Source organism: Limulus polyphemus, unplaced genomic scaffold (assembly GCF_000517525.1).
Source record: "Limulus polyphemus unplaced genomic scaffold, Limulus_polyphemus-2.1.2 Scaffold2572, whole genome shotgun sequence".
In the NCBI taxonomy this organism is placed as follows: Eukaryota; Metazoa; Arthropoda; class Merostomata; order Xiphosura; family Limulidae; genus Limulus; species Limulus polyphemus.
Genome location: NW_013668182.1, coordinates 72,689 through 86,674, shown reverse-complemented (window position 1 = coordinate 86,674; position 13,986 = coordinate 72,689). Strand labels below are relative to the sequence as shown.

The window sequence follows — 13,986 nt, the reverse complement described above, 5'->3', positions numbered from 1 at the left end:
TGACAAGGTTTTGTCATCATCAGGTCGTCAAGTGTCACCTGATGATGACAAAACCTTGTCAAAGCAAATGTACATTTGCTGTCATGTTAAACTTATATTAAAGTTTTTCTTCATTACCCATTTAAGCCGTCTCCAGCCATTATTAGTCTCAAAGTGGGTTCCTCGTCATCGAATTTTTGTTGTTTGTTGTTTAGCACAAAGCTACATAATGGGATATCTGTGATGGGTATTGAAATGTGATTTGTAGCACTATTAGTCCTCAGACTTACCACAGAGCCACCACAGGAAGGGGGAGGGGGGATTTTAAGGAAAGAAAGCTTCATGTCTTGATTTAATTTCTTTTAACGTTAGGAAACAGTCACTTATTTTATACTTTAATACTTTTCCTTACTCTACTGCACAGTTTTTGTTTTTCCCACTTGAAAAAAAAAATTGAAAAATGTGCAATAGTTACATAACATAAAAAACCTCTTAACAAATGTTATTACAGATAGAAAATTTCTTGTACTTGCATTTGCAACCAACTTCAGTTAAAACATAACGAGGTTGACAGACGCTACAATCACGGCCAGTAATGCCTGGTATGCAAGAACATTGGCCTGTTCTTTTGTCACATACTCTGTTACGAGAGCCATAAGCATTACAACTGCATGGTCTGCAGGTTCCATCTTGTGTTATAGGACTTCCATAATAGCCATCTTCACACCTAATAAGATTTAAAAAATTAAAATAAATTATGTTAGAGAACTGAATTTTTTATTCCAAACAAATAAACGACAGTTTGTATAACACAGAAAAAAAAAGATATACAGTATGTAAAGAACACGCTATTTTTTGGATTTACTATGAGAAGCAAGAACTCGTGATAAAGACTGCATTAATCAAAAGTATGCATGTTAAAATTAAGTTTAATCTTAGCTATTATAGCCAGGCTCACAATAAATGATGTAGTAATCACATAAACAAAAATCCTAAAGAATTAAGAAACGTCTCTCAATAATTACTATTACTGAAGAGAAAAAATATGAAAAATTGAGAACAGTACTATACATAGACAAATTTAGACATACCAGTAAATGGTCATCATATTCTCACATTGTACGGTATACACATTCAAGTGCTTGTCAGTTAAAATATTCTTTACTCTCTTGTAATAATTAAGTTCTAGTCCTTTATAAAAACTTAGAAAGTATATAAGTTATGTGATATTAAGAGAATTAACTTTTCATATCAACCACATAGAGAAATTATGAAAGGAATGAATGAGAATGATATCTGTGTATTTTTCTTTGAAAACAAAAACAAAACACCTAATGGATTAAGTATGGTCTTAAGGTAAATAAAAATGAATCCTAAGGAATCGAGGGTGATTTCTATATATTCATCATTTAATGAAAATCAACTAAAGAATTGTAGTTATCATTAAAACATCGTGAAGGATTGGGGATTATTTTAATTTTATAAGTAAAAACATTGTGAAGGATTGGGGATTATTTTAATTTTATAAGTAAAAACATGTGAAGGATTGGGGATTATTTTAATTTTATAATTAAAAACATCGTGAAGGATTGGGGATTATTTTAATTTTACAATTAAAAACATCGTGAAGGATTGGGGATTATTTTAATTTTACAATTAAAAACATCATGAAGGATTAAGATTTTAATTTAAAAAGGAGAGTATATTGGATAAACTTCAACTAATTATATTTATGTTTGAGCATTTTTAATATACTTAATTTATACATGGAGTGTATTACGTGTTTGTACATTTGGAAAAAATATGTATTTAAATTAGATTATTTATGTTTAGTTGAAAAATGGTATTTTAATGTTTTTGTTATAGATTTTCAGTAAAATTATATACTGAAGAGTGACCTTTAAAGTCACAAAACTGTTTGAAGAAATTAACATAAGAGAGAAAAAATATTATAGTCTGATATTCAATACTTCAAAAAAATATTAATTTTGTAACAATTAGTTTACTGGATTACAACAAGTAAGGATCTTTCCCAATTGAAAAATCAAAACTAAGCTTTGCTTGATAGATGAAGAATATATCTATAAAGGAAAAGACAAAATCAAATAAAATGGATTAATAAACTCACTAAATTAACATGACATTGGTTAAAGATAATAAAGGAATAACAGAAGAGCTAACATAACTAAAAAGATTCCTTTTCTCTCAAACTGCATACCCTAAATAAAATTTACCTTTCACACTGTCTACCTGTATAGCCTTTCAGACAATTGGTGCAAATGTAGTCACTACCGTCAGCTTGACATGTATCACTAAAACTAAAAAAAAAAAAAATAGTTTGTTTTAGCTTCAATGGACATGTATGAAAACATTTCAGTTTTCTTATTATTCTCTCTGTTAATTAAAATCTACTTTCTGAGATGAAAATGCATATTTACATAGAAACATATCTATTCATGATGCACCCGTTGTTGTTGTTTTCTACTATATGGGTTTTAAATAGTACTGAGGCAAACAATGTTAACTCTGACTAAGTTAACATGATTTCAAGAACCTGTGAAAGATTATAAATATTTGCAGAGGAGGAAAGACCTATATAGGCCTGGAGTTTAGATTAATAAGCCTAAAATGATAAATTATTCTTAAGTCTTACAATTTATTTATTAACAAAAATGGAAACTCTTTGAACCTGACGCAGTCTCCAGGAATTCTTTTACTTTTATGCAATCTCGAGGTGAGATAACTGTTCTTGCATCTAGCATGGTACCTATTTTTGGGATAAGTTTTTTTTGTTTACTCTTACTATTATTATATTTTTAAATATCTTATCACCAATGTTCTGATTGTTTAGTTTATTCTATGCAAAACATTTTGCCTAGACATTTGATTAAAAAAAAAATTAAGTTTTATTATATAAAAGAAATAAGGATCTCTGGAGTTACAGACAATTACCTTTTTAGTCAAAACTATTTAAGTATGTAGTACTTGAATACTTCATACCTTATTTTTCTACAATACCTATTTCACATCTACAAATTTATTTTTTCTGAAAAAATTGGGCAGTGAAATTGAAGAGCTAATTTCCAGGCATACATATCTGCAATAGTTAAATCTATAGAAGATGTAATACAAATCAATATATAGCTTATTTTCTTAAGGAAACATTATTTGACAAAAAAATACGACATCATTTCCATCATTTCATAGAGTAATGTCAATCTACGTTTAAGGAAACAAAAGACAAGTTTCATGGCCATTTAACCAGAAATGCAACAAGAAAAATGCTGAATGAAAGAGTAACATTATTGGCTACACCATGCCTGCTTACCACAAAGCACAATGAGCAGCATGTGGTTCCATGAACCAGTGCACGCTTGCTGCTCATATATGAATGAACCTGATGTTATCAAGTATAATTATTTTCACTATACAGAGGATACATGGTTCAGTGATGGTATGAGGGGAAATTTCCTCCGGGCACCATTTAAAGAGGGTGCCACCTGGAGCTGTTCACCGAAGGTAAGGATGCCAAAAAAAAAAAAAAGAGAACTGCCCCAGGTGCAGTGAATCCTCGTATTGCCACTGACGTGGTTATTCATACACAGTAATGTACCTTATATAAATATGCCAGATCTCTCAATAAGTATAATCATTTAAATAGTTTATACATTAACTAGTGGAAAGAAAGTACTATTTGATGAAAAAGCTAATTACAATTTGTTCATACAAGTTTAACAACAGAGTTAAATATGATGTAATGTTTCTCGAGACTGTCAGTTTTTAAATAATCCATGCTTTCCTTAATTGCTTAAATGTTGGCTATGTAGTCATGGGTACAAATACAGAAAAACAAGTTTAAGCATGGGACAATTTATTATAAAGCACCATATAAGTTTATCAAACAAAAGATCTCAGAGAATTGTATATGACCTTGAAAGAGCTATTGTTTAATTTGACGTACATAAATGTGTCATCAAGTTTGAGCAACACAGACCAGCTATTATTTGCTATTTGTCACTACTTAAACCTAAAACAACAACACCTAACTAACATAATCTTAAAGTTTATCTTATAGTTCCATTTATTGACCGAAGTATAGAAATAGATAAATTAGAATCTGTAGTCAGACACTTCTACAACAGTTATTGCCTAATATTTGCAAAATTAAATACCCTTCTATTGGCTATTCTTGCAAGAAGGCCATTGGCAGTAGAATCTTTAATCATAATAAAATGTCAAAAAAGTAGTTGTAAATGCACCAAACAAATTATTAGTAGATAACTCAGTAAAGTTTTACAAGAAAATGTAAAAATATTTCTATTTAGAACCTGGGTAGATACAGTCAGACATAATACATAAATGAATGAATTCACAATTAACAACAATGAATATGTTATGGGTAAGAAAAAAGTTGTTAAACATTTATATTATTTCCATTTGTGAAAGTTTTATGTTACAAATTTGTGTAAAGAACTAGGATTTAATTTGAAACAAAATTAAAACCTTGAGTAATGAGGTGTATAAACACATTAACACCAATAAATGTAATACAGTTTTATGAGACTTTGATGTACATTCTATTGCATCCTACAAAGTGACACCCAAGTTATGTTGGATCCCCAGACTACATGAAACACAGTACAAATACAGGTCTTGCAGGCACAGGCATGATAAACCTACATCTAAGAATGTCAGTTCTGATAGGTAATGGTCTGAAATTCATTAAAGAACATTTAAAGAAATACTGTAATATTATCAGAGAGATAATCGGTATGAATCCTTTCATTATCATTGGTAATTCCATTGAATGTAAAGAGAAAATTAAAGGTTTTTAATTAAAACAATTAAAACATTTGATTTCAGTAATCTTTACACTAGTCTTCCTATTGATAAAATTAAAAAAGATTCTTTCTTCAACAACAAAACTTTCTATGACAATGTCAACCACAAAAATACCATTGTTTCACTTTAAATAAATTCTTGTAGGTAATGTATTTTTCACTTGAAAAAAACATTTGTGCATTTTGGTCAACAAATACAAGGACTTCCAACTGGAGGTAACTTCAGCCCACAAGTTGCAGATTTGTATTTATACATACTAGAATTTTCACACATTACAAACCTTACTAAAGACTACAGTAAAGCTTTGCATATCTTTCATGTTTGTAGATATATAGAAGGTACATTTAATCATCAAGACTTTCTATACACAACTGAACAAATGTATCCACCAAGGTAGTGTTTCAAAGCAAGGGATGGACCTGCATCCCTAGAGGCTTTGCAGATTACTACCACTGGCAGGATTAAAGACCTGCAACACAGGTTATATGGACCATGTACAACTATTAGCCCCAGCACTAACTGCATCACTGTTAAGAAAGTTTGAGTTAAATAGGGGAGCATCCACCTCAACTGCAGTCAAATTACTGCTTCCCTTAAGGTCCCGAGAGTACCACAGTGGCAGCTGAGACACTGACCTCCCAACAACCCCACCTACCACCATAACCATACAACTAACCTTAAAGTAGATTATAATGCTGCATTGAAGGGACACCTTACCCTCCTGATTGGAAGAGGAAGTCTGCCAGCTGCACACAAAGCTGGCACAGACAAGGAAAGCCTTGGTTAAGGCCCAAGACATCATCCATGACACTAACATGGCCAGTCATTATACAGCTGTTGCTTCAGAGGGTCTGTTGACGAGGTAAAGGTGAGGAGAATCAGACCTCACACTTGTTGTTGGTTAAGTGTATCATAGGTATTTCTGCTTTGTTTTTGTTTTACTCTGTTTATTTAGATTCAAGGTTTTTGTGTTGAATAGTTATGAATGTATTTCTTTTATATATATATATATATATATGTGTGTTATTTTTGTTGATTATTATTACATTTCAGTATATAAAATGTTTATTTTGTAATTTATTTAGTTTGTTTCAGTAAAGGGTTTTTATTTTATGTTTTTGGTGTTAGAGTTCTAGCTTATTTTTTATCTTGTAAAGGGTCTATTGTTTTTTTAATTCTTATTCATCAATGAAGGGTTTTGTTTGTATTTGTTAAAAAGTATGTTCAGATGATGTAGAAGCAGTAAATTTTAGAGAGTTTAAGAAAAAGCTTAATAAGTATATGAATGATAAGGGCTGGGTTTAAAATGTTTTTTATTTCATTTTTTTTCAATTATTTTAATTTAGTTTTGAGGATGGAACAGCCGAGATGGATCAATAGGTCCCATGTTGTCCCAAAATATTTTATGTTATGTTATGTTTATTTTGTGAAATGAACTGTTGTTAAATAATTTCATTTCAATCCTTTGAGGTCTTTTATCATCACTGTTAATGGGTTTGTCAGAAATTTTGATTCTGTAACTTGCATTGTGTTTAAATTTTGAGTCTATTTTGTCTTGTACGTGGTGAATTTAATTCTGTATTATGACTATTTTTTTCAGTGTTAAAGGATTTTTCAGAGTGGCTGCATCATTGTTATAGTGGATTTCGATAATATGAAATTTTGATTTCTTATATTAGTTAAAGGTTCGGGTTGTCTGCTTTGTTTGTAAGTATTTATAGGGTTGAGAGAAAGTTATGTGATTCTTTGACCAGTGGAGTTTAACTGAACCAACATCACATCACATTTAGTAAAATCGATTCTATATTTGTTACTTCTACCAACAGTATACTAACCTGTTTGTTGGTAAAGGACAAGCACAAGGATAGCAGGGGCCTTTTCTTGGATCTCCATAGTAACCAGGGGCACAAAGTTCACAGTGTGGACCTGCTGTGTTACTTGTACAGTTCTAAAGGATAATTCAAATTCTGGTCATAAAACATCACAGATCACACACTATATTAACAATGAACAGCAATATTTGAACCAGGTATAATATTACTGATTGATAAAAAGGTTAGAGAAAAACAACTTTTAAACTCCAGATAATTACAATAGAACTTGTATTTTAACCAATGTTTTGTGTTTTTGGCTTCGGAGTTAATACATAAGGTGAACATTTATTTTAATACAATTTCACTGCTTTAAAAACTATTTTAATGATGTACAATGACATAAAAACACATAAGTATGAGCAACAGCATGAATATACTACTTTAATGATGAATAATGATTTGAATACATGTTATTGTGAACAACAGCATGAGAAAAACTAGTTGAATGCTGAATAATGACTTGAAAAACAATTAGTGTGAGCAACAGCACAAAAACAAATTACAGTAATGGTTAACAACAGTTTGACAGAAAGCTTTTTCTTGTACTTTACAAAGTAATATGAAATATACACTGCATTAACAAGGAAAAAATTAAAGGAGAAGCTGTTAATAAATAATGACACATTAAACTCATTAGGCATGGTTTAATAACAAGTACTCACAATACAGACTGATGTTTCTTTATTACAGTATGGAGTCTTATTATTGCAGTCACAAGGTTCAGCCCAGCCCACTAAATCCAAGATATCTCTACTGTCGAAAAAATTGGGTTTTCTCTTTCGATAGAATCCATCAGATGGGTCCTACAGATAACATATAACCATTTCTTTGCTTGCATATTTAAAAGTCAATGAAAACATTAAAAAAAAATTAATTTTCTTACATTCGAACATAGATTAATATTAACAAAAACATAAAAAAGTACAATTTACAACTTAAGCTATTTGTAAACAGGCTGAGAATTGTGTAAAGTGATAAATTTTTACTCAAAAGTTGATGATGTTTAACCCTCATTGAAGTTTAAATATTTTCAGAATTAATGATAAGCATAAACTACCACAAGAAAAAAAGAAAGAGCTGAAATATTATAGATCTAGTTGTTTAAATAATAATTTGATGCAATAAACAATTCAAGGAAAGGTCACATAACCTATCGACTAAGTTGTTCACTATTACAAGATGCTAAAAGTACACTAATCATTTACGTTGTGACTATTACACAAAAGGTTTAATAATCATTGCAAAAATGAAAATTTTTTAAACTTAATCATTGAGGGAATTTTGCATACTTTCCACTTAAATTAATTAGATTTCCTACAATATCTATAAACTTTTGAAAAAGTTTCCAGTAATTCACAAAGAGTATCAAAACATGCACACACTCAAACACATTAAACACATCATTATTTATGATGCACATTTTTTTTACTCATTTTTCTTCCACATTATCTGTTCAATTTTTTGATATATCATAAAAAACATTACTATGTACATAAGTATTTCCAGTATAAGGAAAGTCTCTGCAGATCATTAAGTCTGTGTTCACTTGTCATATTGAATTGACTGACTGAAAAAGCAGCAAATTTTGGAAATAAAGTTATTACAACCTCAATATAACTATAAAAGCAACAATCTCAAATGAAGATGTGAAGTAAAAGAAACAAACAGCAGTTATGAAACAGTTTACAACTGTTACCTGACAAGAAAGGCCTGTATAATGAGGTGGACATCTACAGTCTTCTACTCCAATAGCTTTGGAAGAAGTTTCAAGACGGGAAGATACCTGTGTAGTCACTTGCATGGATACAAAATTTAACCTATGTATCATGTAATGAAAACAATGAAATATGTACTGAAATATGGTTAAAGTAATTAATTAATGCTACTTGCATTAAAATTCATATATCAGTTAATACAGATATTAGGTTACACATCATAAGGTGTGGGGGGGGCTTTGATTTTTGTACCTAGCTGAGCATTAATTGCAAATGCAATGCTAGATGATAATACAAGTCTATTAGAAAATGCAATACTATGCACTTCCATTTTTGAATTAAAGGTTCTATAGTGATCTATTCTGAAACTTTATGAGTACATCTCTTATGTAACAAGTTTCTGATTTTAAACCATGTCAGATTCATAGCTTCCACAGCCATACAGTGATATATTTACCTACATTAAGGCATGCTTCTCTCATAGTGAAGTCAAACATAAATGTCATGAAAGGTTTCTAAACAACTATTCACAATTCAAACTGGGTGAGGTACACAATGTATGCAGTTGTACACATATCTCAAAAGTAGATCTTAAAAGGAACCAACCATGTAAATTAAGCATGTGATAAGATGTTTCCAAATTAAAGTTAACTTTCAAGCAAAATCAGACTCAAATCTAAAACTGTACAAACTTTAGACAAGATTTTCTCATGATTAAGTTAAATATGTGGTAAGGCTTCTAAATAGTCCAGAGATAAAAGTGGGCCAGGTTCATACATACGTACACACACACACGTATATATATACAAATTCATAAAAATATCTCATATTCAACTATTGTAAAAACTTTAGTAAGCTAATTCCTCACACAGTTTTCAAATTCAGGATAATAACTGTTTCAATCAAACTAAACTCATAAAAACATGTAAGGTAATCCAAGAATCTAAGTTAATTAAGCCAAGGAAGAAAATATTTCATCACTGGTAGCAAATTGTATCATAAATTTATAAACAGGGTTCATACATTTGTGTTCTAGAAAATATTCATAACTTTTCTTAGTCTTGTTTCAAAATTTCCAATTTTATGCATTAGGAACATTGAAATGTTACTGTTAACAGCCAATTTAACTTTTTACAATATGTCATTATAGTAATATTAGGTAATTTAAATAGAAAGTCTCCGACTGTTAAAACTTTCTGATATTACACAAACTTAATAATCAGAAGGGTATCATCAATCTTAAAAATTTTAAGATCATTAAAATTCTCATGGGAGATTTAAGGTCTACACATTCTTTGATTAAATGTCATAAGTATATGTACCTAAAATATTTCTTAATACATAAAACAGTTTTTTTACTGGAACAATATTACACAATTTATCCAACATCTTTAAAACATTTTATTTCCCAGTTTTCTAGACCTAGATTGTCAAAATTCTTATTTTATTTACTTCTAATAAAATCCTTGTATAAAGCATATAAAAGTCAGTTCCTATAAACCATTAGTTTGAATTTAAAAAGGAATGTTGTTCCACGACTATGTAATATAAACAAATTACAATTTAAATTTGAAATGCACAATAGCATCTGCATAAAAAAAAAATTAGAAAATATTTTTTTCATATAGAAGTACAAATTAAATAAAATGTTTGTAGAGATTATGGCCCTTCCTATTACAAAACTATCAGTTAGCTTTTATCTCTTCTTAAATGAGCAACAAACCAATTAACAATTCAGAACTGAGGAAATTTTTTTTTTAATAAGACATGCATATTTCAATAACAATACATTTTTTTTGCTAAGTTTCAAGCTACTTTATAAACAGTTAATACAACAAACATTTCTAGAACAGTTAAGTAGAGTGATTAACTTGGCTACCTATAAGCATCAGTTATAACTTCAGAATGCAAGAAATCCAAAAACTCCATAAAAGTAATATAAGAATAGCTGACTTTAGTTAAAATAATTTGGTAGTATTAGTTAACAATATATGTAGAATTAAATCAACATTGTGTGCGTGTGTGTACATACGTACATATTTACAAACACACACATAAAAAAAAAACATTATAATAAGATCAAAATTCAGAATTATTGTTCCATTACCAATCCTCATTGTCATCCTTGAGTCATAATGTATAACATTTGTGGTCATAACACCCAAATGCATTGGGGATATTCCATCTGTCAGACAAAATCCCAACGCCAATGTCAAACTCACCAGCAGCTAAGGAAAATCAGTTATGGGTTGGGAGTTGAGTGCTTGAACTCACAACATCCGAGCTCCTACCACATTTTGCTGTCTGCAGCCAGTTGTAGGAATGCAGTTCCCCTTAATATTTATATATATAACTAAAGTAAAATTAAACCACCCTAAAATTCTACAATGTAAAACCCGCGACCTCCACCCTTTCATTTAATAATTAGTATTGTTAAACAGAACTAAAAACCCTTACCTTAGTAGTTCTTAAGCTTCATCCTCCTGTCTTTGCCTTGAAATTTTGCTCAAATATAAACCAGATGAGCTGAGAAAAGTCCAGCTACCTGAAGTTGACCTTTCTGTTCCAGTATACTGTTAAAGTTAGTTACTTAACCAAGGATAAGCTTGAGTAACTAATGCTCTCTAAGATCCCCACAAGCTAGTTTCTGTCATCGAGAGTTTAATTATTAATATAATTTCATATTTATTACAAAAAAAGGATGAAAATTTGTTTTATATACCAATCCTTATAACTATTATTTTTCAATTTATTTATTTATGAATAGTTTAAGATTATCCATAAAAGAATTACTATTATTACAAATTGTTAAAAATCTTTTTTAATTGGGAGATAATAATTCTTTTAACAATATAGACAAAACAACACTGTTAGGGATAAAAAGACCAAGAATGTGAAAATCAAATTCCCTTCTTTTGTCAAAAAATAGTCAGCTGTATCCTGCCTTTTACAAAATTAATATCTACATCCAAGTAACGTGCATGAATATCACTGCTATTACTTCTTTCTAAGTTCTGTTGGATATATTAAGTTTGGATCAAAGTTCAAGTTATTGAAATAAATTAAATTGTCTGTGTAATGAAGTGTCTAAATATATAGATTGGAGATTAATACCCATTTCAAAAATGAATTTTCATAGAAGAAAAGATACAAGTTGGCCATGTTTCAGTTGGCCACTGATCGGAATATCTACTGTTTGATTAAAAAACTTCATTAAAAGTAATATATCTATTATAGACACACTGATGTTTGGAGAAATTGTATTTTGGGAATAATAATTTCTGTATTTATAAATATATCAAGTAGCTCATTTGAGACCCTGATTAAGTCTTTTGGATCTATTTTAGTAAAGTACCAAGTAATAAACGTTTTGTAAATGTAAAATGATGTAGAGATGGTAGTGCCAAAAAGAATGCAGACAAGAATATAGGGATGATACAGTTATACATAGATCATCCATAAATAACTTTCAATATTAATATTTAATGTTACACTACAATGCACGAGTATAAAAATGGTTATGAGGTTGGTCAATTTGACTGACGTTGTAACAAGAGTTTGTAATAATCATGACATGTTTTGACTCAACTTGGTTTCTCTTGTAGGCAAGTCCTGGGCTCTTTGTTACACTACATTGATGCATACCCTGACATGACCATAATATTATGATAAACAAACTGCATACCATCCGTCAGAAATATATAACTTCCAAATGCAGTAATACTAAAATAAAGTGTGCATAGCTATGTATAGCTGTATCATCCCTATATTAATGTTTGCATTCGTTTTGGCAATGCCATCCCTACATCATTTTACATTTACAAAATTATTTTTATTTCTTGTTTTGTAACATTTTTTTCCCTGCTTGAAAGTTAGTGTATTCTCCAAATGAGTGTAATACAATTTAATATTATGTATATTGAATTTTTTTTTACTCCTTCATTTCATACATAATATAAGGTTTGGCTCCCTAAACACACTGACTGTATATGTTACAAATCACTGGGTATTTTATATGTTACAGTCATCTAATGTTCATTATTATTGGCTGGTAATTCCTGTTTAATCCTATACTTAAGCTTTTAAAAAGAACACCAGATTTCTGTACAAAAAGAGAACTTTAAGATAACATCGTTTACACTAGAATTATGATTTTTCTTTTTCTAATTACTGGTTAGTTGTTACGACTAAGCGATGACATCGTACACTGCCCAGAAACACAGAGTGGATGTAGGTTTAATCTGACACTAGTGATAAAGTAGTTGTAGTGTTATCTCGACTGAAACAAGAAAGATGAACAATTTGGTGGGTTAGTTTTTTGCTTTGTTTTCAGTCTTGTTGGGCATAGAAACAAATGAAAGTGAGTGGCAATCATCTTTTAAAGTAAAAATCTATATCATTGTAGATTTTTAGCATGCATATTTGTATTATGCTTATCAAGTTTCTTGGCCATCACTACATATAGAGTCTATGGTAATAGAGTTGGCTGTTTCTAAAGAGTTTAAGTTCATTAAATAATCCAAAACTGGAATATTGTTTTTAAGGATCCAAAAATTAAACTAAATTAAATTAATAATTAAAAAAAAATCTTAAAGCCGGCCCTTATCATTCATAAACTTATCAAGCTTTTTCTTAAACTCAAATTTACTGCTTCTACAACATTCGAATGCAACCCATTCCAAAGGCCAACCACCCTGTTAGAAAAATAAAACTGTCCTTCCTTGCCAAAATTTATATTTGTGTCCTCTAATCCTTCTATTCTTACTGTTAAATATGAAAAAAAAGATGATGCATGAACAATATCAACTCCATTTACAATCTTAAATACCTCAATCAGATCTTCCTAACTCTTTTTTTTGAAAAGTAAACAATTTGAGAGATTTCAGTTTCTCCTTGTATGACAACCCCTCCATCACAAGCATCATTCTAGTAAACCTTCTCTGAACCATCTCCGACAATTTAATGTCTTTCCTAAGATAAGGAGCCTAAGACTGAACACAACATTCCAAAATGTGGCCTAACCAATGACCTGTACAATGAAAGTATAACCTCTTTAGACTTGTGTTCAATATTTCTGTAGATACAACCTAAAATCCTATTTGCCCTACCACTAGCAACAGCACATTGCTTGGATGGCTTTAGAGACTGATGGATTATTACACCAAGATACCTTTCCTTCATAACACTGTTAAGGTTATTCCCATCCAAATTATACTTATAATTCAAATTATGATAACCCACATGCATCATCTTGCATTTATTATAATTAAAACCAATCTGCCATTTATTTGTCCAACTCACTAAATGATCTAAATCTATTTGTAAATCAGCAGCATCCTCTTCACAGCTAGCCACACCCAAGACCTTAATATCATCTGCAAATTTAAGTAATTTATTGACTATTCCTTCAACTATATCATTGATGTAAATCAAAAAGAGCAAAGATCTTAAGACTGAGCCCCGAGGTACCCCACTTGTGACATTAAATCCAGTTTGACTGAACTCCATTTGTAACAATCCTCTGCTTTCTTCCATCCAGCCACTCTTTTATCCAATTAGCTAACTTATCCCCCACA

The 13,986-nt window shown here is 30.2% G+C and overlaps 1 protein-coding gene across 1 annotated transcript in view; it reads right to left on the bottom strand.

Moving 5' to 3' along the window:
- The window catches only part of LOC106467335 (laminin subunit alpha-2-like), a gene marked incomplete at its 5' end in the record, with an annotated part of 162,333 nt that overhangs the window by 75,966 nt on the left and 72,381 nt on the right, over positions 1–13,986 (bottom strand). The window contains 5 exons of the mRNA XM_022395494.1: positions 513–706; positions 2,214–2,297; positions 6,657–6,769; positions 7,358–7,498; positions 8,392–8,512. Coding sequence (XP_022251202.1) covers positions 513–706; positions 2,214–2,297; positions 6,657–6,769; positions 7,358–7,498; positions 8,392–8,512 — 653 coding nt within the window. The remainder of the gene's footprint in view (positions 1–512; positions 707–2,213; positions 2,298–6,656; positions 6,770–7,357; positions 7,499–8,391; positions 8,513–13,986) is intronic.